Here is a 26,878-nt window from a genome sequence, read left to right as displayed (position 1 = left end):
ATGACCCTCCAACCCACTGAGCCAGGACCTAAACAAGTATTTGGTAAGCGCTCGTCCCGTGCCCGGCACCCTGCTTGGCGCTCTCCTGGGGGGCTGACATTCTTGAGACAATTGTCCTGCAGGTGGGAGGTCCTGTCCTCTCATGTACAGGTGAGACCCCAGAGTTCTGTAAGGGGAGGTGACTTTCTCAGGTAGATGGTTTCTGTACGGGATCACCTCGGACTCCTGATTCATACTTACTGAGCACCTCCACACGTCTCCTCGCCCAGGAGGCCACCTGGTCCAGGTCCCTGCCTCCAGGCCGATGAAGTAAGGTGTCCCCATTTCATTTACTTATTTATTTATTCATGTTGATTTCAAGAGAAAGGGAGCAGGGGAGAGAGAGAAACATCCATGATGAAAGAGAACCATTAATCTGCTGCCTCCTGCACACCCCGCACTGGGGATCGAGCCTGCAACCTGGGCATGTGTCCTGACTGGGAATCGAACCGTGACCTCCTGGTCCACAGGTCAGTGCTCAATCACTGAGCCACCATGGCCGGGCAAAATGTCCCCATTTTAAAGGTGAGATGATCGAGCCCAGAACCTGGAGCCCTGGAGCCCTGGTCTCCTGCCTCCGTGCGCTGTCCTTCCACCACTCGACAGTGGCCTTGGGGAAGCCAATGTGAAAAGCAGACCTTTAGAAGGCAGCGTTGGTAGATTCTCTGAAACGAGAGGAGAAGAGACTACTTTGAGGCCATCCAGGAAAGAAGGAATTCCTGGGGGAAAGAGGAGGAAACGGAGGCCCAACCAGCCCCTCTTCTTCCTCAGTTTACTGTTCAGTCATGAAATTCGTTTGGAGTCCCCTGCTGCCAGGGACTCGGTGCTGTGACAGGTGCCGAGAGAAAAATATGGCTCCGAATAACTCTTCCAAGGAAAAAGATGTGTCGTATTAAATCGAAGAGTAGCTTGTTTTAGGGAATGATGGGCTTACTGAGCAGGTTCATGTCTAACAGCTCCCCGTCATCAAAACCTCAGAGGGAACCCAGCCTCTGCCCCTGAGTGGGGGGACAGAGAGCCACAACTAACACCTGCAGGAACAGCTCGCCACCCGGGATGTGAGGGGAGGGGGTGAGTGGAAACCTCGTGTTCTGTGCATTTGCTCCTGGAACGCGGTCTAATCCATCATGTCCAGGGACCAGTCCTAAGACTTTCACTTTCTCTCCTCCGGCGGCCCCTGAGAACTCGGCTCTTGTTCCCACTCGGGAAAGCCTTCTGTCTCCTCACTGATGAATTGCTCGCTCGGTGTTGGTCTATTTTCACATTTAAATCAACGCGTGTCCATTTTGACAGAAGGCCGAGGACCTTAAACAGGCCTCCGGAACTGGCAGGGTGGGGGCCCCCCTCCCCCGGCCTCTCCCCCTCAAGGCTGCGTTCGCAGAGTCTTGGCCCGACTAAGCCAGCGGGTGTGAGAGCCGGTCGCTCACGCTGCACATCTCCGAAGGCCCCGGGCAGGGGCTGGGAGGTCGGTGTTACGGATGTGAAAACGGGGGCTCGCCTCCAGGTGGGGCACATCGTTGGCTTCTGGGTGAGGAATTGGGGGTGCAGATGTGACCCCGAGGAGCTTACAGTCCAGAGGACAGACCGTGTGCAAATAGGTCACAGCATCGCTTGCTGAGTGCCATGGCGACACCCAGCACAGCTGTGGTGGAGGAGACAGTGGCTGACCTCTCCTCACTGGTGAGAGTGGTGGAGCGGAGAAGTTTGTCCGGGAAGGTGGCCTCGGCACCGGCTTTTGAAGGAGGAATTAAACTTTCCCACCAGTAAAGGCCGCACGAGGCCCGGGCTTCTTCAGTTGTAAGAACGTGAGTGCAGCTGGTGTCGGGTGGGGAGCTGGGAGGGTTGAACCTGAAGGGTAGGTTGCGCCCATCACTGGTGAGCACCCCTTGACCCAGCAGCCAGCCAGGGAAGCATTTTTAAAAAATATTCTTTTACAGAGAGAGGAAGGGAGGGAGAGAGAAACATGGATCAGCTGCCTCCTGCATGCCCCCACACCCCCTCCTGGGGATCAAGCCTGCAACCCCAGGCATGTGCCTGACCAGCAGTCGAACCAGCGACCTCTTGACGCATGGGTCGACACTCTGCCCCTGGGCCATGCCTGCCGGGCCCAAGGGAGCATGTTAAGCCAGGAAGAGATCTGATGGGATGGTTTTTAGAAATCTGAACTCTTGCAGAGTTTGGGAAACCAGTGCAGTAGCCTTGGTGAGAAAGGATTTTGTCCCCAGTTGTGGCAAAAGGAGGGTAAGGAGAAACTGGTCGTTCGTTCACTTTGTCATTAATATATAGCACGACTCTCGGTGTTAAAAATTGCCTTTAAAAGGAAGTGGAGCCCTGGCCGGCTTGGCTCAGTGGATAGAGCATCGGCCTGTGGACTGAGGGGTCGTGGGTTCGATTCCAGTCAAGGGCACATGCCTGGGTTGCGGGCTTGATCCCCAGTGTGGGGCATGCAGGAGGCAGCTGATCAATGATTCTCTCCCATCATTCATGTTTCTATCTCTCTCTCTCTCCCTCTCCCTTCCTTTCTGAAATCAATAAAAATATATTTTAAAAAAATTAAGAGGAAGTGGAGAGCATCTTGCACATGTCTTCATGCCTGTGTGGTGGTGGTGTCTGTCTGCGAGGTTAGGTTTGTAGCCTGCTCTCCTGGATGGCTGCGTGCCCCACAGTTTCCTGAGAGGGGGTTTGTGTACCCCCTTTATTACAGAGAGGGGCCCCAGGGCCTGTGTACCACTGGGGGCCAGAGAGGCAGGAAAAACTGGACAAGGAGAGAAAAGGGCCCTTTCTTTCTGCACCAGGCCTGCCCCTCCCACCAGGAGGCAGCAAACGGGATTCTGAGGGGCGGGGTTCTTACCTGGGAAGCTTTGGGGATGACTTGTTTCTTTGCTTCCCCTGCCGCCCTCCCCTTCTGGCACTACTGCAGTTGATTGTCACACGGAGCCTTGCTCCCTCCCTCCTTGGCCCTGCTTGACGGGTGTCCTGTGAGAGCCTGTGAATGGGGAGGACGTGGGCGTCTTCACCCACAGCCCAGTCCACACCAAACCGGCTGGGGGAGGGGCTGACCCTACCTCCTGGGAGGCGGAGGGTTAATCCCCGTAGCTCATTGGCAGTTCTGCCTCTGTACAGGGCATGCTGGGATTTCCTCCCAGCTGTTTTACATCATGAAGATTTGTATGTTGGGGAAATTCCAGGCCACAGCTGCAATTAATCTGCATGGCCTCCATGCTAAGCAGGGAGTTCTGAAGGACCCAGTCTCCGCCTCCCTGCAGGATGGGGGCTCTGGCTTCCAGGCAGCTCCCTTCAGAGGGACCCTGGCCTGGGTCTGAGTCCCACCGGAGCAGCCTGTCTGGCCCAGGGTCACCCTAGGAGGGCCCTGGGTAAGGGCCCGAGACACAGAAAGGGACCCAGAACATTAAGTAAAAGAGGCGCAGCACCCCTTATCCTATATAATAAAAGGCTGATATGCAAATTGGCCCTAATGGCAGAACAACCAGTTGCTATGATGTGCACTGACCACTAGGGGGCAGACGCTCAACACAGGAGCTGCCCCCTGGTGGTCAGTGCACTCCCACTGGTGCGCCTGCGTGTAAGGTGCATAAGGGAAATGAATGCAACATGATTATAGTAATCAGTCCTTAGCGAACGTTGTAGTTTGTTATTAATAATTATGTATAACAGGATATTGTAAAAATTAAGTTATGAGGTTTTTATTAAAATGTTTCTTACATACCGTTATATTGGCTGGGCCACAAAAATATCCGTTGTGGGCCACTTGTGGCCCGTGGGCCGCGAGTTTGACATGCTTGCTTTAGAATAAATACTTCTTTCCCTCAGAACTGCAATTCCATGGCTAGGCTGCAGGGGGTGCCAGCGTTTTTATAGGTATCTCTCCCCTCCCCCGTCCCAATATTACCACCTTCACTTATTTCAAAATTTTAACAAGGCAGAAGAGCATAAAGGGGACCCTAGCCAGTTTTGCTCAGTGGATAGAGCATTGGCCCGAGGACTGCAGGGTCCTGAGTTCGATTCCTGTCAAAGTCGCGTACCTTGGTTGTAGGCTTGATTCCCGGCCCTGGTCGGGCCTGTGCGAGAGGGAACCAATTGATGTGTCTCTCACATCGATGTTTCTCTCTCTCTCCCCCTCCCTTCCACTCTCTAAAAATCAATAGAAAAATACCCCTCGGTGAGGATTGACGACAACAACAAAAGTACAAAGGGGGCATTAACAGCCTTCCATTTCCCTGCCTCCCAGAATGCACCCCTCTCTGCACACGCACACACACCCAGCCCCCAGGATGGGCTGGAGCAGGAGGGTCCTGGGCCAGATGTGCAGCCTCCCAGAACCGCCTGTCCCCACCTGCCCAGCGGACCTGCAAGGGCCTGACGTCAGTGGCGGGCAGGGCTGGAGGTTTCCACCACCTTCCAGCTTCCAGGTCCCGGTTAAAGTCAGTGAGTGAACACAAGTGCAACGTGCAGAGGATATGTGATAGATTGTACACTTGAAACCTATACAGTTTTATTAACCAGCGTCACCCCAATAACTTTAATAAAATTTTAAAAAATAAAATGAGTGAGAGTGGACCTGGCGAGAGAAGAGGCCAGTGCGGCCTCCTCCTCCCACCGGAATTCCCCTCATCTTGGTAGGCAGGTGAAACGCAAGCAAATGATAAGTAACCAAAAGCAGTAGCTGTTGGCGTTACAGCCAGTGCTGTGTGTGGTGTTACATGTTCGTACCTTGAAGGCCCAGGACCAAGGCCGACAGACCGTCGTCATGCAACACACCGTCTGTTCAGTATGAGCTCAACCTGATGAGTAGGTCCTCACGGGGCGCCCCCCCCCCCCCCGGAGGCATTCAGCAGAGTCTGGAGGCATCTTTGGTTATCACACGCGGGCAGGAGAGTGGGGGCTACTGGCATTTGGTAGGTAAAGGCTGGGGATGCTGCTGAGCACCCTACAATGCAGGGGACAAGCCCCCACAGCAAGGAATTGTCCAGCCCAAAATGTCCCTCGTGCCAAGGTTGAGAAACCCTGCGTTAGGATCCTGCAAGCCTCGATGCCTGACACTCCAACACTCCAGCGTTGTCCCAAACCAGGTTCAGGCGGCTCCTTCGTCGTCCCTCCTCACGCCCTCCACACGCACACACACATGATTAGGAGCATCCTTTGGGAGCCAGTGAGAAGGAAGGGTGTTCAGCACGTCTTTAGGGCTCTCAGTAGGGGACCAGGTGCTGGTAGAGTTGATGGATTCTGGGAGCCATCTGCTGTGTCTTGGGGGGAGCGGGGGTTGGGGCCACCACGTTAGCCCCTGATGTTTGTGATGGTCGTTCAGTTTTTAAAAACAAATATTGTAGTTGTCGCTCCTAGAGAAATGAGTGTGATGTGTAGCACTCACGTGTGAGCTCTGGCCACCTCAGGTGTCCCTACAGGAGAGCACCAATGTGTGTGCGTCCCTTCAGCTTTGGGTGGCTCAGCTGGTTGGAGCGTCATCCTCTACACCAAAAGGTGGAAGGTTCGATCCCTGGTCGGGGTACATTGGGAGGCAACTAAGCTCTCTTTCTCCCCCCCGCCCCCCGTAAAATTCAAAAAACAAAACCAAACCACCAGAGCAAAGAAAAGTCTGGGGGTGGGGCTGGGTGTTCAGTAAGTTGTTGTTTTGAATAGCTTTCCGGCTTGTGCTCTAGTGAAAAGTGTGGGATGTGAAGTCAGGAGACCTCTGCTCCAGCTCCAGCTCTCAGCGTGAGGGTGGGTGAGCCATTTGCCCTGTATTTACCTCCATCAGCTCATCTGAAAATTCAGACCATCATCGGACTTGGCATGGCAGGGTCACTGCAGACACCTCCGTTATGTGTATCAGGTGCCCTGAAGCAGCCCGCGCCGCACAGGTGTCATTCGCCGAGGACATTGGTGTTAACTGATGACGCCGGTGTGTGTCGAGGACACGTGCCATGAGACCAGAGGACCCAGTGGAAAGACTGTCCTTACTCATGGGGCCCCCAGTGCGCTTTTTCATTCTCACCCCCTGGTCTCCTGCAGCCAGGCCTGCCTGCCCCTCCCCCTCCTCCCCCCCACTGTCTGCACCGCTCCTGGCCGGGGTACAAGTGTCCTTGGGTTGTTAATCCCCCCCGTGGACACCCTTCTGAAAGCCCGGCCCCTGCCCGCAGTCAGTCTTGGTGGTCGATGAAAAGCAAAGGGCCTCGGGTCCTGCCTCAGCCCGTGCACAGCCCAGGCCAAGTCCTGACTCTCTTCCTGGAATTGTGCGACGAAGGCGAGGATGAGTCAAAGACTGCTTTGTCTCTGGGAGCCTCTTCCTGGAGCCACCATTTCCTACGCGAGATTTAATTCTCGGGGTTGCCTCGGCGGCCGCCCCCACCTGGTCTGCTACCCGGGAGCGCCGTGTCAGTGTTGACACGAAGACAGCATGTGCTCTGGCTCCTGGCAGAGACAAATGGTTTGCTTATGAAAATTACTGCTGCCATTTGTCCCGCGTCTCCCACATGCAAAGCACCGTGCTTAATCCTGGACATTGTCCCTAATCCCCCCACAACCAGGAAGGCGAATGACTATCCTTGCCTACAGTCAGGAACTGAGGCTCGGTTAGGATGCTTGTCTGGGTCACACCGCCTACTGGCCGAGCGAGAACCTACGCCCGCGAGCGCTCAGCCCAGAGCCCAGAGCAGGCGCCTCTCCCAGGCCCTCACTGCCCCCGCGCTGCGCTTCCCAAAGACTGCGCCATGCCAGGTCAAGGAGAGGCGTTTCATCTGAAGAGAGTGTGTGTCTGTGTGTGTGTGTGTGTGTGTGTACGCGCACATGCTGATTTATTACAGTAAAACCTCGCTAGAACGAACTAATTTGGGCATGGAGCGTGGGGGCGGGGGGAGGGGGGCGGGTATCCGTTAAAGCTGAAAGTCTTATAAAATCAAGTAGGTTTTGAGAACGCGTATGTTAAAAAATTGGCAAACTGGTTAGTTTACCTGTTTTTACTAATGTAGACACATTTGTGTTATTTAAATGATGTATAAAAAGTCTCCTTTCACAGGAAAGTTTTCTATATGTATTATGTAATTTTAAATTTATACTGAGTAGGTCTAGTAAGTGCGCGCATCCATCAATCACCAAGAGCAAACAAATGCACACGGCTGGGGCGTGGCTTAGCGCACGTGGGGACGTGGGGACGTGGGGACGTGGGCTAGCCATTCAAACTGCCGCAGAAGCCTGGCTGGTGTGGCTCAGTGGGTGAGCGTCGACCTATGAACCAGGAGGTCATGGTTCGATCCCCAGTCAGGGCAAATGCCCAAGCTGTGGGCTGGATCCCCAGGGTGGAGTGTGCAGGAGGCAGCCAATCGATGATTCTCTCATCATTGGTGTTTCTATCTCTCTCTCCTTCTCCCTTCCTCTCTGAAGTCAATAAAAATATATTTAAAAAAGAAAAAACGGCTGCAGAAAGTCACACAACTCACAACAGAACCAATTACCACACTCGATGTGGTGTGATCACGGGCTAGTCATTTGCCGAACACTGTTTAGGAGCGGTGACTCGGCTTTAAATGTGTGGACTATAGCTGTTGATATGTAATGTTTATGTCGGCGAAATTACTACAGTGTCTTTTCCAACATATGGCCTATTTGCTAAAATTTTCTTTAAGTGACAGTGAATTAATAAAAAATAATCTGTTTAATTATAAACAAAGCTTAGTTAAAAGCACTTTAAAATTAACAGGATGTTAATTTTCACATATAACATACAGACCAGAACTTTTGTCCATTAAATCCGAAATCTGTTAAGTTGTCCACAAAATCAAGGGTTTACTGTATTTGGTTTGGATTTCTACAATACAGTGCTGCAGGAGACGACAGGGTGTATCTCGCATAACCTTTTCAGGGCTGAGAAACAGTATAATGACGTAAAGATCAGCACTTGAGCCCTGGCCAGGAAGCTCAGTTGGTTAGAGTGTCATCCCGATACACACGTTTACGGGTTTGATCCCCAGTCGGCACACACGAGAAGCAACCAATGAATGCATAAATAGGTGGAACAACAAATTGATGTTTCTCTCTCCCTCCCTCTCTCTCTCTAAAATCAATAAATTAAAATTTCATTTTATTTAAAAAAAGTTCACCCTGAGTATGAACAGATATTGCCCATGTGCCCGTGTCAGGCAGATGGCTCTCATTCATCCATCCATCCATCCATCCATTCATCCACCAGATTCTTCCGAAGAGGCTATGTCGTAGGAAGCGTTGTGTGTGATGCTGAAAGACACGGAAAGGAAGGGGTGGGATCGCCGTCTGGACCCCTGCTTGTCCCAGGACTACAGCAGGCAGGACCTGGCCCTCACCGACGGGCTCTGATTACTTCGGCTGCTTGTAGGGTTGTGTGTTCCCCCAAAGTGACGGGGCTGTGGGTGGCGGCGGTGACTGTACATGTATGCCCTGCCTTGTGATGCCCATTCGGACACTGAGGAGCGTGTGTGGTGAAGATGCATCACGTCTCTGATTCGCCAATGGCCCAGCCACGGAGCCGCTCTGCTCTCGCGGGCGCCCGGGCCTGCTCTCACCAGCTGCTTCTGTTTTCTGTCCCCTTTCAGTACCTGCAGATGAAATGGCCCCTCCTCGATGTCCCCTCCAGTGCTACCGTCAAGGACACCAGGTCACCGTCCCCAGCACACTTGGTAAGTCTGTTTCTCCTTAAAGTGCTCACCTCGGCGGTCACTGCTTCCCCTCCCGCTGCTGAAGCTGCTGGGTCTGGTGGTGTTGCCTCCAGTGTGTGGGTCCCTGAGCTGTCGGGGCTGCACTTCCCTCCCCCTCCCACCTCAGCGCACGCACACACAAACACACACACACACACATCCCTCCTGGGATGGTATGTGATTGGAAACGCCGTCCCACCCTGGCTGGGAACCCTGGCCCTTCTCTGCTGCCTCTGGAGCCCGGCTGCCCAGAAATGGTGTCTGTCTCCCTCTGTCGCAGCTCATTCAGCCGCTGCTGCCCCCTCGGAGCACGAGGCGCAGTGGAAGGGGCTCTTCTGTGTGGGATGTTCTAGGAAAGGAGGAGGTGAGGCGCGTGCAAAGGGAATTCCCGCAGGGCCGCCGCGGCTCTTCTGCCAGGCCCTGTGGCTACTCGGGCTGCAGAGGGTGGTCGGGATGGTCCTGGGGGGCCAGAGCTTGGGGCCCAAGCAGGTCTCCCCTCCTCAGCACTTGCCACGGACTGAAAGTGAAAGCAAATAAGAGATGATCCTTGTGCCAAATAAGTGGTGATCCTCAGCACGGACAGCCGTGAACCCGAGGGGGTGCGGTGCAGGATTAAAGAAGACAGACAAGAATAAAGCTGGGGCTAGGTGGGACGCTGCTCTCTCTGATGGAGAGACAGCGCCACGGCCTGCAAGCCGAGTCTTTATTTTATAGCCAGATTCCATGAGGCAAAGTAAGGGCACGGGTAAGATGTTTACAATGTTCTCACGGGTTTCAAATCTACTCGGTTATATGCACCTGAAGTCTATCAAGTCCACATCACTCAGCCTCCTGCAACCACAGGTTTGGACCATAAGGTCAAGCTTACAACTATAGCCTTTGGCTAGAGCTGTGCTGGGACTTGCACACGAGAGGATCGTGCCCTCTCATTAGTATGAGGCTTGAACCTGTCCAAGCGCTGTAGCCGCTCTCCACAGATCCTGGCTCTAGCCGGTTGGGCTCATTGGATAGCGAGCGCATTGGCTTCGATTCTGGTCAAGGACACATACCTTGGTTGTAGGCTCCATTCTCTCTCACATCCATGTTTCTCTCTTCCTGTCTCCCCCTCCCTTCCACTCTCTGAAAATCAATGGAGAAAAGACCCTTGGGTGAGGATTAACAAAACAAAACGAGATGATCCTGGAACCTTGCGTTCCCCGTCCCTGGACTCTTCGTACGAGCCGCCCTTGCCTGAGGACTATGCCCCCCACAAGCCAACGGGTGTACCCACTGTACAGCGAGTCTCGGAATCGTAGCAGGTGCAGCCAGAAGCAAGCCCAGCTGGCACGGCCTGTCCATTGACAGGGAGACTCGGAACGCTTGATGTTTTTTTAAACTTCATTATGGAAAATTTCACGTCTTCCCTTCACCCACACTCCCTGTCCCACCACACTGGGTTGTTTTAAAGAAGATCCCACATACGTTATTTCATCGCATTCAGGACATGATGGCATCCTGATAGTACTTTTTCATTATGAGCTTCGAGTCCAGTTGAGGAGAAGGAGGAGATACGTAGAGAGAGAAATCATGGTGCCGTGAGCCTTCTGATTCGCGGTCATCCTGAGCCCTCACAGGAGCAGGCCCTTGGTAGCGGAGAAGCAGTGTCATGTGCAGTTCTCAGATGACTGTCACAGCCATCTGTGGAGGGACAGCTGGAGAGACGTGTCTTTGAGCAGCAGTGAGTGGCAGGACCAGCCGTCCGGGGCCGGCTGCCCGGAGCGGTTCTGTGGCCGGTCACTGAGAATGAGCAGCCCATTGACCAAGCTTCCCAGGAACAGGCCACGGTGGCTGCCCCCCCAGATTCCTATATCGGGTGGCAGAGCGTGAGGTCCAGGCGCCCTCTAGTGGCGCAGTCTGTCGCGGTGGAGGTCACAGCCTCCCGCATCCACCCTAAACCTGGCTGTCCCCTCCCTGCGGCTCTCGCTGACAGTTTCAGATCTCTGCAGGCCCCACCCATCCTGTGGCCTCTCCAGCCCACTGTCTCTGCTCTTCCCTCCACACACCGTCTCTGCACACGGTCTAAAACCTCCATCCACTTCTAGAGGAAGTGAGTTCCCTTTAGAGCTAGCACGTGCACTCTGAGATTCCCATCCTTCCTGTTGCGCAGACCAGCCCATCTCGGAAAAATAAACTGTGAAGCCTGTGTCCAGCCCTCCTCTGCCTGTGAGCATGAACCTGTTTCCCTCCCAGTTTCCTGTCCGGCTTTTCACACAAGAGTGAGACCTGCCCCTCCATCCCTGCACCGTGTACTGTGCGGTCCACTGCAGCCTGGCTCAGCTTCCCAGCTGCCATCGAAGCGCTAAATCCGGTCATTTCCCTGCTTTTTCTCAACACGGGTGACACCTGACAGTATCCACAACCTTCCGCTTTCTATGATCCGAGTATCATCTGTTTTCCTCTCTAAGCTTCCATTTTCTTTCTAGACGCTTTTCCTCAGTAAATCAGCTGCTCATCCTCACTTACCTTAGTGTGACACAAAAACATATGAAGTCCTGCTGGACCCGCATGGCTCAGAACCTATGAACCAGAAGGTCATGGTTCAATTTCTGGTCAGGACACATGTCTGGGTTACAGGCTCAATCCCCAGTGTGGGGCGTGCAGGAGGCGGCCCATCAATGACTCTTCCTCATCGATGTTTTTATCTCTTCCCTCTCCCTTCCTCTCTGAAATCAATAAACCTATGTTTAAGCACACACACACACACACACACACACACACACACACACCCTAAACTCTCAGAAAGGTTCAGTACGATGGCTGCTGCCAAGCAAACATCGGCCATTGCAAATGTGTGCTCTGCAGATCCTCACTCAGCATGCACTGCGCTGGGCAAGGGGAAAGCATGGACAGTTGATAGTCACTGTAGATAGCAAAATGGGTAATTTTCTAGTAAACTGTGTCGTGTGTCAACATAAGAAACATTCAAACCTGTGGAGAATTTCTGTGAGTTTATTTGAGCCAAACTGTCAACAATTGCCAGGAAGCAAAATCTCAATGGATTGAGATAATGCTCCGGAGACGGGCAGCTTTGCGCCTTGTTTTATATGTTAGAATCAAAGAGAAGACTGACGTGGGTTACATGAAGTTCATTGGTGGTAGATTAGGGAGGCGGGAGGAAGCAAAGAAGGGAAACCTCTGGGATGGGATAAAAAGTAAAATGATAGACACATACACCTTTTACATAGTTGAGTACAGGATAGTTAATAGTCAACAACTGGCATGATAAAAATAGCAACGAGGGGATTCACAGTCTCTGCCCTGGTGCATTGGTTGTGCCCTGAGGGGTCCAGGAAAGGGGCAGTTACCCTGATATCCCAAAAGTACGTTATCGTGGATGCAAAAGACAGCAGACAGGGAGATTCTAGCCTAGGACATGACTACCTGCCATAAACGGCTTTTAGTTAAAAAGTTTCATTTCAGACCACCCTCTATGGTTATTTTAAGTATCTGGGTTTGCAAGGCCACCACACAGGCCTTCCCTAAGCTTGTCAGGTTAGCACGTGGCCCCTTTCATCCACAATTATTCTCTGTACTCTGATATGAAAAAACAGAAACAGGCTTCAAAAGCTTAAAGAACATTGATGGGAGAAAAGCTTACCGTTAACTTGAAGTTCTACCAGTTGGAGAAAGAACACCATTTTCAGTTTTCGAGTCCGAACATCGCATTCACACGTGAGCTACATGCATTTGTAGGAGCAAAGCCTGAGTTACACGGGCGTGTGCGTTGTGGGTATGTGATACAGTGGGTTGGAATCCCTGCTCCACCTCTATTTGTGCAGCTTCAGGCAGATTACCTCACCTCTCTTTACCTTGGTTTCCTCATTTATAAGATGGGATTCAGAAAAGGATTTGGCCTTAGAGTTGTGCAAAAATGAGTTTACAATTGTGCCTACCACGAAGTAAGCCCTCAGTAACCGTTAGCTTACCAGCATGGTTGTTATTAAGAGAGGGAGAGACAATTAAAATACCATTTAATTAGCAGACTAAGAGGTGATGAGGTCCTGAATTAGTTGCATGGATTGCAAAGGTAATAGAGATAATGAGCCTATGGTATTTAGTATCTACTCTTTCAAGAATATGATTTCATTGTCTGGGATGGGGCTCGTATCTCAGTTGTTTTGTTTGTTTGTTTTAATATATCTTACTGGTTTCAGAGAGGGAGAGAGAGAAAGAAACATCAGTGATGAGAATCATTGATCAGCTGCCTCTTGCACCCCCCACACCAGGGATTGAGCCTGCAACCCAGGCATGTGCCCTGACAGGAACTGAACCATGACCTCCTGGTTCACAGGTCGCCACTCAGCCACTGAGCCGCTCCAGGCCAGGCTGGTATCTTAGTTTCATGAGCTCTGCAGGAGATTCTCAGGGGCCCTGACTGCCAATCAAAGGCAGAAGGGGAGGGAGTTGCGAGATGACCCCAGTTTACTCCTGCGCACTCTCTAGGCTGGAGGCAGAGCCAGGACTCGAGGTTGCTGACGTAGTCATGGAGTTTTTTTATTAGAAAAATGAAAATATTTGATTACGAAATTTATTACAGAATCATGAGCAAAACATTCCACAATGAGTTTTGCCCGAGGAGAAGGGCGATGAATACCTGGAGAGAGTCAGTGCATCAGGTCGAAGCTACCTCTCGGAGATGTGTTGAAACAAGTCGTAACTGGGCCGTTGTGGGGATGGAGTTCATTGCGACTAGGGTTTTATGCCTTCTAAACAGCTCTAAAAGCTAAGCAACAGGCCCGACTGTGGCGCAGCGGTTGAGCGTCGACCTATGAACCAGGAGGTCACGGTTCAATTCCCGGTTGGGGCACACGCCCAGGTTGTGGGCTCGATCCCCAGTTTGGGGCGTGCAAGAGGCAGCTGATCAATGATTCTCTCTCATCCTTGATGTTCCTATCTCTCTCCCTCTCCGTTCCTCTCTGAAATCAATAAAAATACATAACAAAACCAAAAAAAAAGCAGCTAATTAAGTAACAGTGATATTTCCTAGGTAACCCCTCACCAGCCCCGTCTTTCCCTCCACTCTCCCTGGAGCTCTACGCCCAGCCTTGCAAAACAAATAGACACACTTCCAGACTATAACCGACTCCAAGATCGGATCCCATCTGTCTCTTCACGTTTGTTTCGCCCACCACCTGTCGCCATGCCTGGTGCAGAGGAGCTGCTCCCGGAGCGTTTGTTGAATGACTAGAAGGATAAATGGGCTGGGGCACCCCTCCTGAAGCCCCTCTCCACCCCTGCATCCAATCCCTCTTCTCAGTCAAGATTTTTTTAAATTACTTCTTTTTTAAAACCATGAAATGGTGCATGCACTGTGTAGAACACTTGGGAAGAGGCCAGAGTACACAGAAGCAGATGTATAAAACCCCACAACTCGCGTTTGGTTGTACAGCGTTTCCGTCTTGTCTCCGTGTGCATGTGCACTTGTAACTGTCTGCTGGGATGGCCGCGTGCTTCCTTTAACGAGAGTGAGCGCCTGCTCCAGCACAGGCAGAGGCCACTCCGCGGCGCTGCACTTCCTGTCCCAGCAGCAGTGTCGAGCCAGGGCCTGGAACCCTCCTTCCTCTCGCTGCTCCCCACTGAGCTGAGCAGCCTGACCGCCTAGCATGCCGGTTCTCAAGCAGAAACATGTTAGAATTGTAGTTTCTCCATCTTCTTAGCAGCCTACCTGTGTAGACTAGAAAAACATCCAAAACTCGTCACATAGCCTGTTACTGCCCTGCTCTGCCTCCAGTACTGATTTCAATTCTTATTATACAGTATTAACTTTTTTTAAATCACTTTCATCAAATGGCCAAATTTCTGTTTTTAAATATATTTTTATTAATTTTAGAAAGAGAGACAGAGAGAGGGAGAGAGAGAAAGAAACAGAAACATCAATGTGAGATAAAAGCATCAATCGGCTGCCTCCTGTACAGACCCTAACCAGGGATCAAACCTGCAACCTGGGTATGTGCCCTGACTGGGAATCGAACCCAAGACTCCTCGGTGCATGAGACGATGCCCAACCAACTAAGCCACACCAGCCAGGGCAGTATTATTTTTTTTATTTGGAAACAAATTTAAAAATATATATATTTTATTGATTTTAGAGGGGAAGGGAGAGAGAGAGAGAGAAACATCAATGATGAGAGAGAATCACTGATTGGCTGCCTCCTGCACACCTCCCATTAGGGATCAAGCCCACAACCTAGGCATGTGCCCTGACCAGAAATCGAACTGTGACCTCTTGGTTCATAGGTCAATGCTCAACCACTGAGCCACACTGGCCGGGCCACACATGGAATTTTTTAAAAACAATTTGAGAGTAAGTTGGAGACGTTGTGCCCCTTTAGCCCTGAACACTTCAGATGTATTTCCTATGACACCACAGCAACCACAGCACAGTTATCAAAATCGAGAAGTTGACATTCCATATTATTATCTAACTCACAGTGTATGTCCCAGTTTGGGTAAGTGTCCCATCATCGCAGTATTTGTTACAGCCAGGTGGTTGTTTTCTGGAGCTCAGTCCGTGATCACACATCACATTGAGTGGTCGTGCTTCTTCGGTCTCCTTTGCTTTAGTGAGTTCCTTAGCCTCCGTCTGGCCTGACCTGACCCTGACACTTTTTAAAAATGTCCCTCTGTTTGGGTTTGTCTGATGTTTCCTGTGGTCAGGTTCAGGCTGTGTGTGTTTGGCAAGAACACTCCTGCACTGAGGTTGTGTCCCGAGTGCATCGCAGGGGGGGGCGGGGGGAGGCACGGGGCCCGTTTGTCCAGTTCCGGTGATACCCGCCTTGCTCCTTTGGTTCAGGGGGTGTCTGCCATGTTTCCCACTGTGGAGTTACTTTCTCCCTTTGTAATTAATAAGGCCGGCAGGGGGGAGGGGCCGAGGGCAGTTAGCCAGCTGGCCCCACCCCCAGTCAGGGTGTTGGGAGCCAGTCGGGGGGTTGGGAGCCAATCGGGGGCCGGGCCAGGGTCAGGGAGGGCTGATGGGGCCTGGATCAGGCTGGTTGGCTGCTGCAGTGAGCATCATAACCTCTTGTCATTCCACCGTTCTGGTTGCTGGGCTTTTATATATGTAGATATTATTATATTGGTTTATTGTCTTGTCTCTTCAATTAGGATCTAAGTACCTTTAGGACAGGTGTTTTTGTCTAAAGTAGACGAGATTTTCTAGTGCAGTCACAAGACCTAGAACACTGCCTGTACATAGTAGATACAACACAAGGACTTGTTGTTCTTATTGTTGTTATCTGCATTTTCTTTACTTTTTACTAAAAAGTTTTATTGCGGTATAACTGATATAAACATTACATTAGTTTCAGGATTACAGCACAATGATTCGATACTTGTATATGCTGCAAAATGATCATCACAGTGAGTCTGGTTAACATCTGTCACCGTCACCGTAGGGTGTTCCAGCATTTCTACTCTGGGCCTGAGAAAAAGCAAGAACTTTTATTGGGATGGTTAGGGTTCAGGCTAGGGTTAGCCTTTCCTGAATCAGCCCCAAAGAGCCCTCTTGCTCACAGCCCAGGGACAATGACATCTGAGACTTTGCCTTCCTTGCTCTGGACAATGCTGCCACCTTCTGGGAACCAATAATAATGGCGTTTAAATTAAGATACCTACATTTTCAAATATAACTCACATTTTCCTGCCTTTACTTAACTCTGCCACTTCTTCAGTGCTGTTTGCCACCTCCTGATGAGGCCGCTCAACAGCACATGGTCAGTCAAGATTTCATAATACCATTAAGTATATTTAAGTGGATATATATGTCAAATCATTACATTGTACACTTTAAAGATACTACAATTTTATTTGTCAATTATACCTTAGTAAAGCTGAAAAAATCTTTTCGTTAAAAAATGGCTATAAATGATGTAAATAAAAAACATGCACACCCTGGTTGGTGTGGTCCAGTTGGTTGAACATGGTCCCATGCACCAAAGGGTTGCCTCCCAGATTGCGGGTTTGATCCCTGGTCAGGGTACATGTGGGAAGCAACCTATTGATAGTTCTCTCTCATCGATGTTTCTCTCTATACATATAAAATTTAAAAACAAAACATGCGCAGTCTTAATGAATGGAGATGGACCAAGATGATAATAGTGACTGGGTTGGGCTGGTGTGATTGTGTTCTCTAATGCTTTATAGCATAGTTGCAATACAGAAAGGACAAAACAGCAACACCCATAATTCCACCACTCAAACAGAACTACTGTTTACATTTTGGTGTACTTCTAGTCTTTTTTTTTTTTCATCATGGAGTTTATGTATTTATTTTTATTATAATCACTAGTGGCCTGGTGCATAAAATTCATGCATGGGGGTGGGTGTCCCTCAGCCCAGCCTGCACCCTCTCCAATTTGGGACCCCTTGGGGGGATGTCCAAGTTTTGCCCCCGCCCCACCAGCCTGATCACTCCTAACCACCTCTGCCTCAGCCCCTGCCACCATGGCTTTGTCTGGAAGGTCTCCCAGTCTAATTAGCATATTACCCTTTTATTAGTATAGATTATGTAATTATGAGCCTGCTGTGGCCAGGTGATAGGAAGTTGTTCATGGTCAGGTACCTGCAGGGTCCAGCCAGCGCCACCTAGTGGTTGTGGTTCAGAGCGGCCTGGGAGCTGGAGCCCTGGATTCCCGTCCTGTGCCAGTACTCCTCCTCTCATGTCTGTTCAGCCTACTGAAAACGGGACACGGCTGCCGTCAGCACACAGATACTAGCAGGTGCACAGGCTGGAGTTTCCATTATGAGAACCAAATAGGCATCAGATGAAAGCGGAAAAGGGCTTGTAGAATCTATGAAATGAGAAGTTCAAACTGGAAGACAGCAGTTTGGAGTTCCAGCCCTGGGGCTGCCTCCAAATCGCCATCCTTTTTACAAGTCTCTTTGTTAAACAGATCTCTTCTCTACTTATAACTCTTTCATCTTATTTTAAAAATTTATCTAAAAAGCCCTAGCCGGTTTTGCTCAGTGGGTAGAGCATCAGCCCACGGACTGAAGGGTCTCAGGTTTGATTCTGGTCAAAGGCACATGCCCAGGTTGCAGGCTCGATCCCCCGTAGGGGGCGTGCAGGAGGCAGCCGATCAATTACTGTCTCTCATCATTGATGTTTCTATCTCTCCCTTTCCCTTTCTCTCTGGAATAAAAATATATTTTTTAAATAAAGATATTACAAAAAAAATTTTACCTAAAATAAAAGGTATGTCTATCCTTTCTCTCTGACCGAGATGGTTTGACCAGGTTCTTGGGGAGGCCAAGGGCACAGAGAAAGGGGAGATACGGATCCAGTTCTGCCCCTTGCCAGCTGAGTCACCTAACCTTTCTGAGCTCGGTGTCTTCGATGGCTCGGTGTCTTCGATGGCAATGACCACCACTGCCTTGCCAGGTTATAATAAAGCCTAGACAGTATGCCTCGCTCTGTGCTTGTAGAAGGAAGATCCTATTGTTAAGGTAAATTACTTTAAGGCATTTAGCCAAAGCCGGTTTGGCTCAGTGGATAGAGCGTCGGCCTTCGGACTGAAAGGTCCCAGGTTCGATTCCGGTCAGGGGTGTGTACCTTGGTTGCGGGCACATCCCCAGTGGGAGATGTGCAGAAGGCGGCTGATCGATGTTTCTCTTTCATCAATGTTTCTGACTCTCTATCCCTCTCCCCTCCTCTTTAAAAAATCAATAAAATATATTTTAAAAAATTACTTTAAGACATTTAAAAAATCAATTCATTTTGCCAGTACTAGGACGCACAGGTTTTTCCCATTTTAACGTTTCTGAAATCAGGATATGTTGATACGCAAGGGTTTTTTCTTTCGTAATAAGTATATGAAATAATGGTACTCCTTACACTAGCTAGTGTTTTCAGTGAAACGGCGAGGTAGCTAGGTCGGCAGAGTGAAGTGAGGCTGGGAGAGGGGCTCTGGGGCTGTCTGCGCATCTGAAAGTGGCACCAGTTATGTGAGCTGAACATGTATCGTACACACTTGTTTAGAAGAGGGTATGTTGGAGGGCGGGCATCATCCCTCCCGCTCCTCTCTCTCCGGGGCTGTGTGAGGACTGAATGGGACGGGGCCTGGAAAATACCTGGCACTTTCTCGACTCAGTGACTGTCAGCTGATTTCACTCTCCATCTCCTTGGCAACTGTCCCTAGTCTTTTTCTCCGTGTCTTTCAGTCGAATAAAGTTCCTGTCGTTCAGCACCCGCACCACATGCACCCGTTGACGCCCCTCATCACCTACAGCAGCGACCACTTCCCCCCGGGCTCCCCGCCCACACACCTCTCCCCGGAGATTGATCCAAAGACAGGTGAGTCTGCAGCTGCGGGAGGGCGGCACCCCGAGCAGAGCTCCAAGGGGGGCGGGGGCAGGCTTCTCTCCTCGGAGCGCCCACTGGACCTGGGTCCCGGTCGAGTCCTCAGCTGTCGCAGCCTTGACCACTGGCTTCAGCTCTTCGGTTTTTCCACCGGTACATTATCTGTACCTTCCGTGCCGCAGGGTTACTGTCAGGGTGAAAGGAAATTAAACCAGATTGTGCACAGGGTCTGGCCCCACAGCCAGCAAGTGGTGTGTCTCTGTTTCTATTACTTTACAACAGCGGTTCTCAACCTATGGGTCGCGACCCCTTTGGCGGTCGAACGACCCTTTCACAGGGGTCGCCTAAGACCATCCTGCATATCAGATATTTACATTACGATTCATTACAGTAGCAACATTACAGTTATGAAGTAGCAACGAAAATAATTTTATGGTTGGGTCACAACATGAGGAACTGTATTTAAAAGGCCAGAAGGTTGAGAACCACTGTTTTACAATCTCAACACTTTGGGAATGGAATGATCTGGCAGGGGTGGGGGGGAAATCTCTTTTTTTTATTAACTTTGACATCTAGCACAGTGCCAGCTGTGCCTCCCTAAACGAGACTTCAGCCCTAAACCGAATGTTTCAAGTGGAGGAGTACCCACGTCCCGCCAGGCTATCAGACAGCAGGGCTGAGCTGGCTTTTTTTTTTTTTTAGCTTGTTCACCAGGCCTGCCTATCCCAGGGAGCCACAGTCTTAATGAAGTTCCCAGTTACCGTGGCTCAGAGTATTTGGGGGTCCCGCTTTAGAGAAATAGTCACGACACGTTGCGGACAAGGAGGATAACTGTGGACTTGGGGTCCAGAGTTCATTTCTCCGTACACGCAGGTTTCCTAGAGAAGCGGTTAGCTGGTGACTGGGGGTCCCGGGGTCTGCGGGTCCAGAATTTCTCGTCCCTGTCTTGGACAGTAATCCCTGTATCGGCAGCTGGGAGTTAATTCTGCCAACAGAAATGGTTTCCATGTAGCCGGGGAGGTTGCACTGGTCCTGCCTCCCTGACTGTCCTTGACCAGCGGGTCTGCAGAGCTGGGAGGTGACAGGGCAGGGACACAAAAGAAAGAGGCTGCCAAGCTCCAGAACACTGGGGACCTGGGGCGAGGAACCTCCCAGACGATGCTGTTTTAAGGCGGTCCGGGGAACGGTCTGACACATCTCTCCTTGGAAGCAGGAATCCCCCGGCCCCCTCACCCGTCGGAACTGTCTCCGTATTACCCGCTGTCTCCTGGAGCTGTCGGACAAATCCCTCACCCCCTCGGCTGGCTCGTCCCACAGTAAGGAAACCAGGGGCCTCTCACTCCCGTTCCATCCTTAGGCTGAGTTCTGCACTGACCTCCAGCTGCCCCACCCACAGGGGCACCCTCTCACCGGAGCCCCAAACTCAGACCTTCCTCCCCCCGCTTCCTCCCAGTCCTCACTCCTACTTCCTGCCCTTTATCCCTCGGCCTTTCTTCCCAGCCCCTCTTCTCCGCCCTGAATGTTCCCGTTTTAGCCAGTATGCTGACTGGGTTTCCTTGTTCCTGGCCTCTGCAGGCAAGGACAGCCCATGTACTCCCTTCCTCCTGGTGGCTTCCGGCACCCCTACCCTGCCCTCGCCATGAACGCCTCCATGTCCAGGTGAGTCCGGGGACGGGCTGTCTGCAAGCGTCCTTGCCATTTCTGCCCATTGAGCAGCTTTCTTTTGGCAGCAAACGAGGCCCAGGCTCACTTTTCTCCCCGTCTCCGATAATTCCTGCCCCGTGGTGGGAAGGACCCCCCACCCACAGGTTCCCTCTTCCCCAGTGTCTCTAAGAGAATTTCCGAGCCCTGCCACTCAGCCATCTGGTCCCGCCCTCCTGCACACTGGGCTTTGTGGTGGTTTTTTTATTTTTCTACCTAGTTCCTGATGTGTCTAGTCTGGACATACTCTGAGAACCACTTCTAAGGGTTGTATAGTTTTCCCAGACCCTGTGGATTGTCTCTGGCGGCTTTACCTATTTGTATTACCTGCCTTGCCTTTGAGTTTGAAAGCTCTGTGAATCTATTTCTTGTGAAAACCCTTTTTCAGCCTGATTCATGGAGATGATTGTGTAACGCACTTCCTATTGAAGTAGAGCAAACATAGTAGTACCTGCATCGTAGGTAGACAACTCATTTCACACTGACGCCAGAGATGGGGGAAGGTTGGTTTTTCCTCAGTGATGTCAGGGGAGGGCAGAGGGAAAGGAGATTTATGCACAGGGCCAGCTCTGCCTGACCATGGTACCCCCAGTGACAAAGGAAATGCGACCCACAGAAGCCCATATTGTCCCATTATACACCCCACTTTTCCTCCTACTCGCTTCCAGCACCAGAAATAGGAACCCTGTGCATTTGTAGGGGGAGGGCAGGCTTATTGGGTGTTTCCCAAACCTCATCTTCCCAAGAGGTCAGCGATGGCCTTCCCTTCCTCACACTCGGCCACAGCAGAGGTGCTGACCCGCCTCTGCAGGAAGGGCAGGGGCCACCCACACCCACTGCTGACGAGCACTGGGCCTGAATCCCTCTTTCGTCCTCTCCACCTGCTGCACAGCCTGGTTTCCAGTCGGTTCTCCCCTCACATGGTGGCTCCGGCCCATCCTGGTTTGCCCACCTCAGGGATTCCCCACCCCGCCATCGTCTCCCCCATCGTCAAGCAGGAGCCGGCACCCCCCAGCCTGAGCCCAGCCGTGAGCGCGTGAGTAACAGGCCTCCGGGGCTGAGTCACCAGTATCTAAGCAGCAGCTGCTATTTCTTTCTCTCTCCTGGTGGCATTGAGCGGGCAGCCCAGCAGCCTCCCTCAGCCAAATCCTCTCCCCAGGAAATTGTTCCCTTTGGCTCTTTGAGACATTCTGCATCTTTTCTCATTAAAAAAGGTTTTACAGCCTGGCCGGCGTGGCTCAGTGGTTGAGTGTCAACCTATGAACCAGGAGGTCACGGTTCGATTCCTGGTCATCTTTCAGATCACTGATGCTTCTATCGCTCCCTCCCTGTCCCTTCCTCTCTGAAATAAATAAATAAATAAATTTTTTTAAAAATTTACAGTCCTGGCCGGTGATTAGAGCATTAGCCCTCGGCCCGAAGGGTCCCAGGTTCAGTCCCAGCCCCGGTTGGGGCGTGTGCGGAAGGCAACTAGTTGATGTCTTTCTCTCTCTCTCTCTTCCCCTCTTCTCCCTTCCACTCTCTAAAGACCAATGGAAAAAGTATCCTCGGATGAGGATTAAAAAATAAATTAAGTTTTAGGGTCAGGATTTAGAGGCTACAAGAGAACCGGAGAAAGCCTTTGGCTTCCCTTCTCCCATGATGCACGTGAAAATGTGAGGCCCAGAAAGAAGGCTTTTCTCAGGTCACAGGGCTTGGTGGCACCAGGGCTGTAAAGGGCAGGAAAGCCAGTCAGTGCCTCATGGCCCAGGAGAGCCCACCCCTTGTTTCTGCCCAGGGCGCCCCACCCCTATATCTGTATCACCTGTGGCCAGTACAACCCAGCCGTCACCACCCCCCTGCTCCTCCATCAGGGAATTCTCCTTCTGTAGGGTGTGGCCCAGTGATCCAGAGGGTTGGGTTGGAACTACTAGTGGGAGGCGCTCAGGTGCTGAGAGCAGCCACTGGCCGCTGGAATCCACATTCCTCCCCTCCCCAGTCGCAGTGGGAGGCGGGGGTTGGTGAGCCAGGTGACAGCTGACACCTGCTAACCCACTTCCCAGGAAATCACCAGTCACGGTGAAGAAGGAGGAAGAAAAGAAACCCCACGTGAAGAAGCCCCTAAATGCCTTCATGTTATACATGAAGGAGATGAGGGCCAAGGTGGTGGCTGAGTGCACCCTGAAGGAAAGTGCTGCCATCAATCAAATCCTGGGGAGAAAGGTAAGACCGCCCCGACCCGCCAGCTGTGTGGCCGGCGTCCCTGCGTCCCCCGCTCCCTGTCTCTGACCCTCTCCGCTCCCTCTCACAGTGGCACAACCTGTCCCGAGAAGAGCAGGCCAAATACTACGAACTGGCCCGGAAGGAGCGGCAGCTTCACTCCCAGCTCTACCCGACCTGGTCAGCCCGGGACAACTACGTAAGTGCTGCTCAGACCCCAGAGCAGCCTCCGCTCGCGGAAGAGGGAGGGAAGTTAACGACATGAACGGAGGACTCCGAGGCCAGGGGAGGCCTGTATTTCTCTAGAAATAAGGCAGGCAGGTCCACAAGGGCAGGGTTCTGGTGTCCTGACAACACGCTTAAACTTGTGTCCCTCCTGATTGATGGGACTCGGCCTCCGACCCCACTTCAGGGCTAGCGCTGGTGGTGGAAGGTAGCCAGGGGTTCCTGGCCGGGGGTGGAGCGGCCAACACATGACCTCAGCTGGCATGTCTACGACCCTGAAACGGCAGCTTTTTGTGTGCATGTTCTTATTGGCTCTCTTCCGGTAAGAGGGTTCGTAGCTGAATTAGATTTTTCAGTGGGACCTAGGACCCCTCCAAAGGATCTAGGGAGAGAAACGGAAAAACAAGGTTGAAGTGCAGCGACAGGGTGGGGCCTTTCAAAAGACAGGACACCTGAGCTGGAGGGCAGGAATCGAGGGGGAGGGGCACTAAAGGAAGACACACTTCTGAGACTCCGGTGGGGGTTGAGTGGCCCCCCTTCTTACCTGGGCATCCCCCTGAAAAGCCAGGTGTTCTGTCTCTGTGGCCTCTTCCTTTGGCCGTGTTTTTTAGGGTAAGAAAAAGAAGAGGAAGAGAGAAAAGCAGCTGTCGCAGACACAGTCCCAGCAGCAAGTCCACGAGGCAGAGGGTGAGTCTAAAGGAGCCGCTGCCTCTTTCCTTTGCCTCCCGCTGCCCCAGCTGATCTGCCTAAGGGTGACACTGCACCGGATGGACACAGGGACAGTGCTGGGTGACAGCTGCCTGTCCAGGGCCTCCGCCTCATGTGCTCACGCAGGCATTACTGTTATCCTCGTGTTAGAGATGACCAGCTAAGAGCTGGGGAAGTTCAGGGATTGGATCCCAGCACTTTCTCACTTGGAACCTTGGGCGCTTTGGAACGCGCTTCAGTTGCATCTTATTGGAGGGTTAGGTTCTAACGTCAGTGTGTAAGGTAAAAACTGAATGCCGTGGAAATCCCCTCGGGAAGGCAGATATTAGGGGCCGACGTACTGCCTGTCAGTGGACCCAGCAGAATCAGCTTTGCTGCCAGTGTCTAGTTGGTCAAACACCAGAAGAAATAGTTTGATCAAGTTCAGGGGCCGCCTTGTGCTAAAAAAAAATGTGTGCACCAGAATCACACCTGGCACAGAGGTTCACACTGTGGCAAGCACTTAGTCACACCTCTCATCTCATGCTCACTCCAGGATGGGAATAAAAGGCCACAACCATCTAAGTGGTCTTCCTTCCTTCCTTCCATTCATCTACACATGACCACACACACATAAATTATGAATATGCTGCAACAATCCACTGCATGCCACGCTGCTTAGCAGGTGACACACTGTTCCCGCTAGCACCGTAAGCTAAAGATTTTTAAAGCAAATTGAGCGGAGATCCATCCCCCAAATGATGAGATGTGGGCAAGGAAGACGACGATGCGGTAGGCGGAGCTGTCTTTCCTCCGGTCAGACACTGAATTGGTGGTGGTCACTGGCATTGCCCCTTCTCTCTGCTCTAGGCATCCCCGAATGCAGCTTCCTCACCTTGAAAGCTTTGGATGCAATTCCAGGTCCTCGCTTCCCTCCCAGGAAGGATTCTTGTGTTTCCAGATGCTGTGCATAGCCAGGCCTCTTCTGCAGCCTCTGCCTCGCCAGAGCTACTAGCTACTCACTCTTCCGTGTGTTTTTCCCCCAGGTGCTCTGGCCTCCAAAAGCAAGAAGCCGTGTGTTCAGTACCTGCCCCCCGAGAAGCCCTGTGACAGCCCTGCCTCTTCCCATGGCAGCATGCTAGACTCCCCGGCGACCCCCTCCGCAGCCCTGGCCTCACCGGCTGCCCCTGCTGCCACCCACTCGGAGCAAGCCCAGCCCCTCTCCCTCACCACCAAGCCAGAGGCCCGGGCCCAGCTGGCTCTTCACTCGGCTGCCTTCCTGTCAGCTAAGGCTGCAGCCACGTCCTCTGGCCAGATGGGCAGCCAGCCCCCACTCCTCTCCCGGCCCCTCCCCCTCGGGTCCATGCCCACAGCTCTGCTGACTTCTCCCCCCTCCTTCCCGGCCACGCTCCATGCACACCAGGCCCTCCCCGTGCTCCAGGCCCAGCCTCTTTCCTTGGTCACCAAGTCTGCCCACTAAGCTGCCCTGTGACCTATGCAGGCTGTCAAGTGACCCATCGAGTAGTAATGATTCAGAAGAGGAAGGAAAAAAAAAGGAAACTTTATTGGTCAATATTTGACCACCCTGGACTGTTCTGTAAAGTGACTGGTAACAGCAGCACTTTACATTTTGTAGATGTAACCAGTAGCTGACCTTAAGGCTTTTTTAAAAAACAAAACAAAACCCACAAAAAAAAATCTTTAAAAGAAAGAACTGAAAAGTAGTGTGTCATTCTTCCCGTACATGCAGTGGTGGATGGACCTGGGCAAAAGACCCTCCTCTCTCTACCTCTGAGATCGCCTCCTCCCTCCTCCCACCTCCCCCTGTGCCCCAGCCCCCCACCCGGGCTGCGTGGCCACTGCTGCGACTCCTAGCCTGTTGCTTCTTCATCTAGACCCCATTCCCGGACATTTCTTTTGATCTCGCCCCAATTCTTTGCTCAGCTCCATGGGTTCCTGCCTCCATCCTTTCGCCCTCTGCCCAGTGTAAGGCTCTCACCATGTGAGAAGACCCTGCCTGGTCTGTCTCCACCAGCACCCCTCCCCCCAAGAGACTCAAGGTGCCTGCCACTTCCTTAGTGACGAAGTCCGTGTTCCACCCTTCACCAGTCAAGATCTCCCCCTCACAGTCCCAGAGCGGCAGACAGGAACTGCTCCGAGGCTCAGTCTAGCTGTCTGCCAAAGTTCTAAACACCCTCCCTCCCCGTCACCTCACATGCTTCTGTGTGTATTTCTTTTTGTTTTTATGGGGTTTTTGGAGCAATTTGAACTCCCAATAAGCTGTTTATTTTCACAAAAGAAAATAAAATTGCAGTTGCAAGACCTCTTGAGTGTTTTAACCCTTTTGTTGAATCCAGTCCCCTTCCTCATACCAAGCCCTGTGCCAGTTTTGCAGACATGCTAAGAGGATGCGCGCTTTGGGGAGGGATATAAAACATGCCTGACACAATCGGACAAATCCAACCCAACCTCGAATGGACATAACCAGTCAGTACCAATAACTGGTCCAAAGGAAGGAACCCTTGCCTTCCCTTTGCCTTTTAACTGCCGAGATGTAAGAGGCGTCCTTTGTCTGCTTAGTACTTAGCACTGCAATTAATTTTTCTGTAACAGCTTTATTGAGATACTAGAGGCCTGGTGCAACAAAATTATATGCGGGGCGGCGGGGGGGGGGGGGGTCCCTCAGCCCAGCCTGCACCCTCTCGCAATCCAGGAGCCCTCGGGGGATGTCCAACTGCCGACTTAAGCCCGCTACCAAGCCTGCTACCGTCAGTTGGACATTCTTAGCACTGCTGCAGAGGCGGGAGCGGCTCCCGCCACCACCACTGCACTTGCCAGCTGTGAGCCCAGCTTCTGGCTGAGCACTGACCACCAGGGGGCAGATCCTGCATTGAGCATCTGCCTCCTGGTGGTCCGTGCACGTCATAGTGACCGGTTATTCTGCCATTTGGTCAATTTGCATATTAGCCTTTTATTATACAGGATAATTAATGTAACATGTAATTTA

The 26,878-nt window shown here is 51.7% G+C and overlaps 1 protein-coding gene across 1 annotated transcript; it reads left to right on the top strand.

Moving 5' to 3' along the window:
* TCF7L1 (transcription factor 7 like 1) lies at positions 1-26,195 on the top strand. Its single transcript, XM_015564105.1, has 11 exons — positions 1-43; positions 245-309; positions 8,622-8,705; positions 18,921-19,053; positions 20,273-20,375; positions 20,635-20,718; positions 21,653-21,796; positions 22,803-22,962; positions 23,051-23,158; positions 23,796-23,871; positions 24,918-26,195. Exons 1-11 carry the CDS (start codon positions 1-3, stop codon positions 25,349-25,351), a joined length of 1,434 nt encoding a protein of 477 aa, XP_015419591.1. The 3' UTR covers positions 25,352-26,195.
* The last annotated feature ends 683 nt before the right edge of the window (positions 26,196-26,878 follow it).

This window comes from Myotis davidii, unplaced genomic scaffold (assembly GCF_000327345.1).
Source record: "Myotis davidii unplaced genomic scaffold, ASM32734v1 scaffold339, whole genome shotgun sequence".
Taxonomy (NCBI): domain Eukaryota; kingdom Metazoa; phylum Chordata; class Mammalia; order Chiroptera; family Vespertilionidae; genus Myotis; species Myotis davidii.
The sequence above is the reverse complement of the archived record's forward strand: the minus strand, read 5'-3'. Positions and strand labels throughout refer to the sequence as shown.

Excerpts from the sequence above, each read along its gene's own strand:
- TCF7L1 (XM_015564105.1), top strand. The coding sequence starts at position 1 with ATGACCCTCCAACCCACTGAGCCAGGACCTAAACAAGTATTTG. Across the intron at positions 19,054-20,272 it reads GGAGATTGATCCAAAGACAG|GAATCCCCCGGCCCCCTCAC; the intron begins GTGAGTCTGCAG and ends CCTTGGAAGCAG. Across the intron at positions 21,797-22,802 it reads CTGAGCCCAGCCGTGAGCGC|GAAATCACCAGTCACGGTGA; the intron begins GTGAGTAACAGG and ends CCCACTTCCCAG.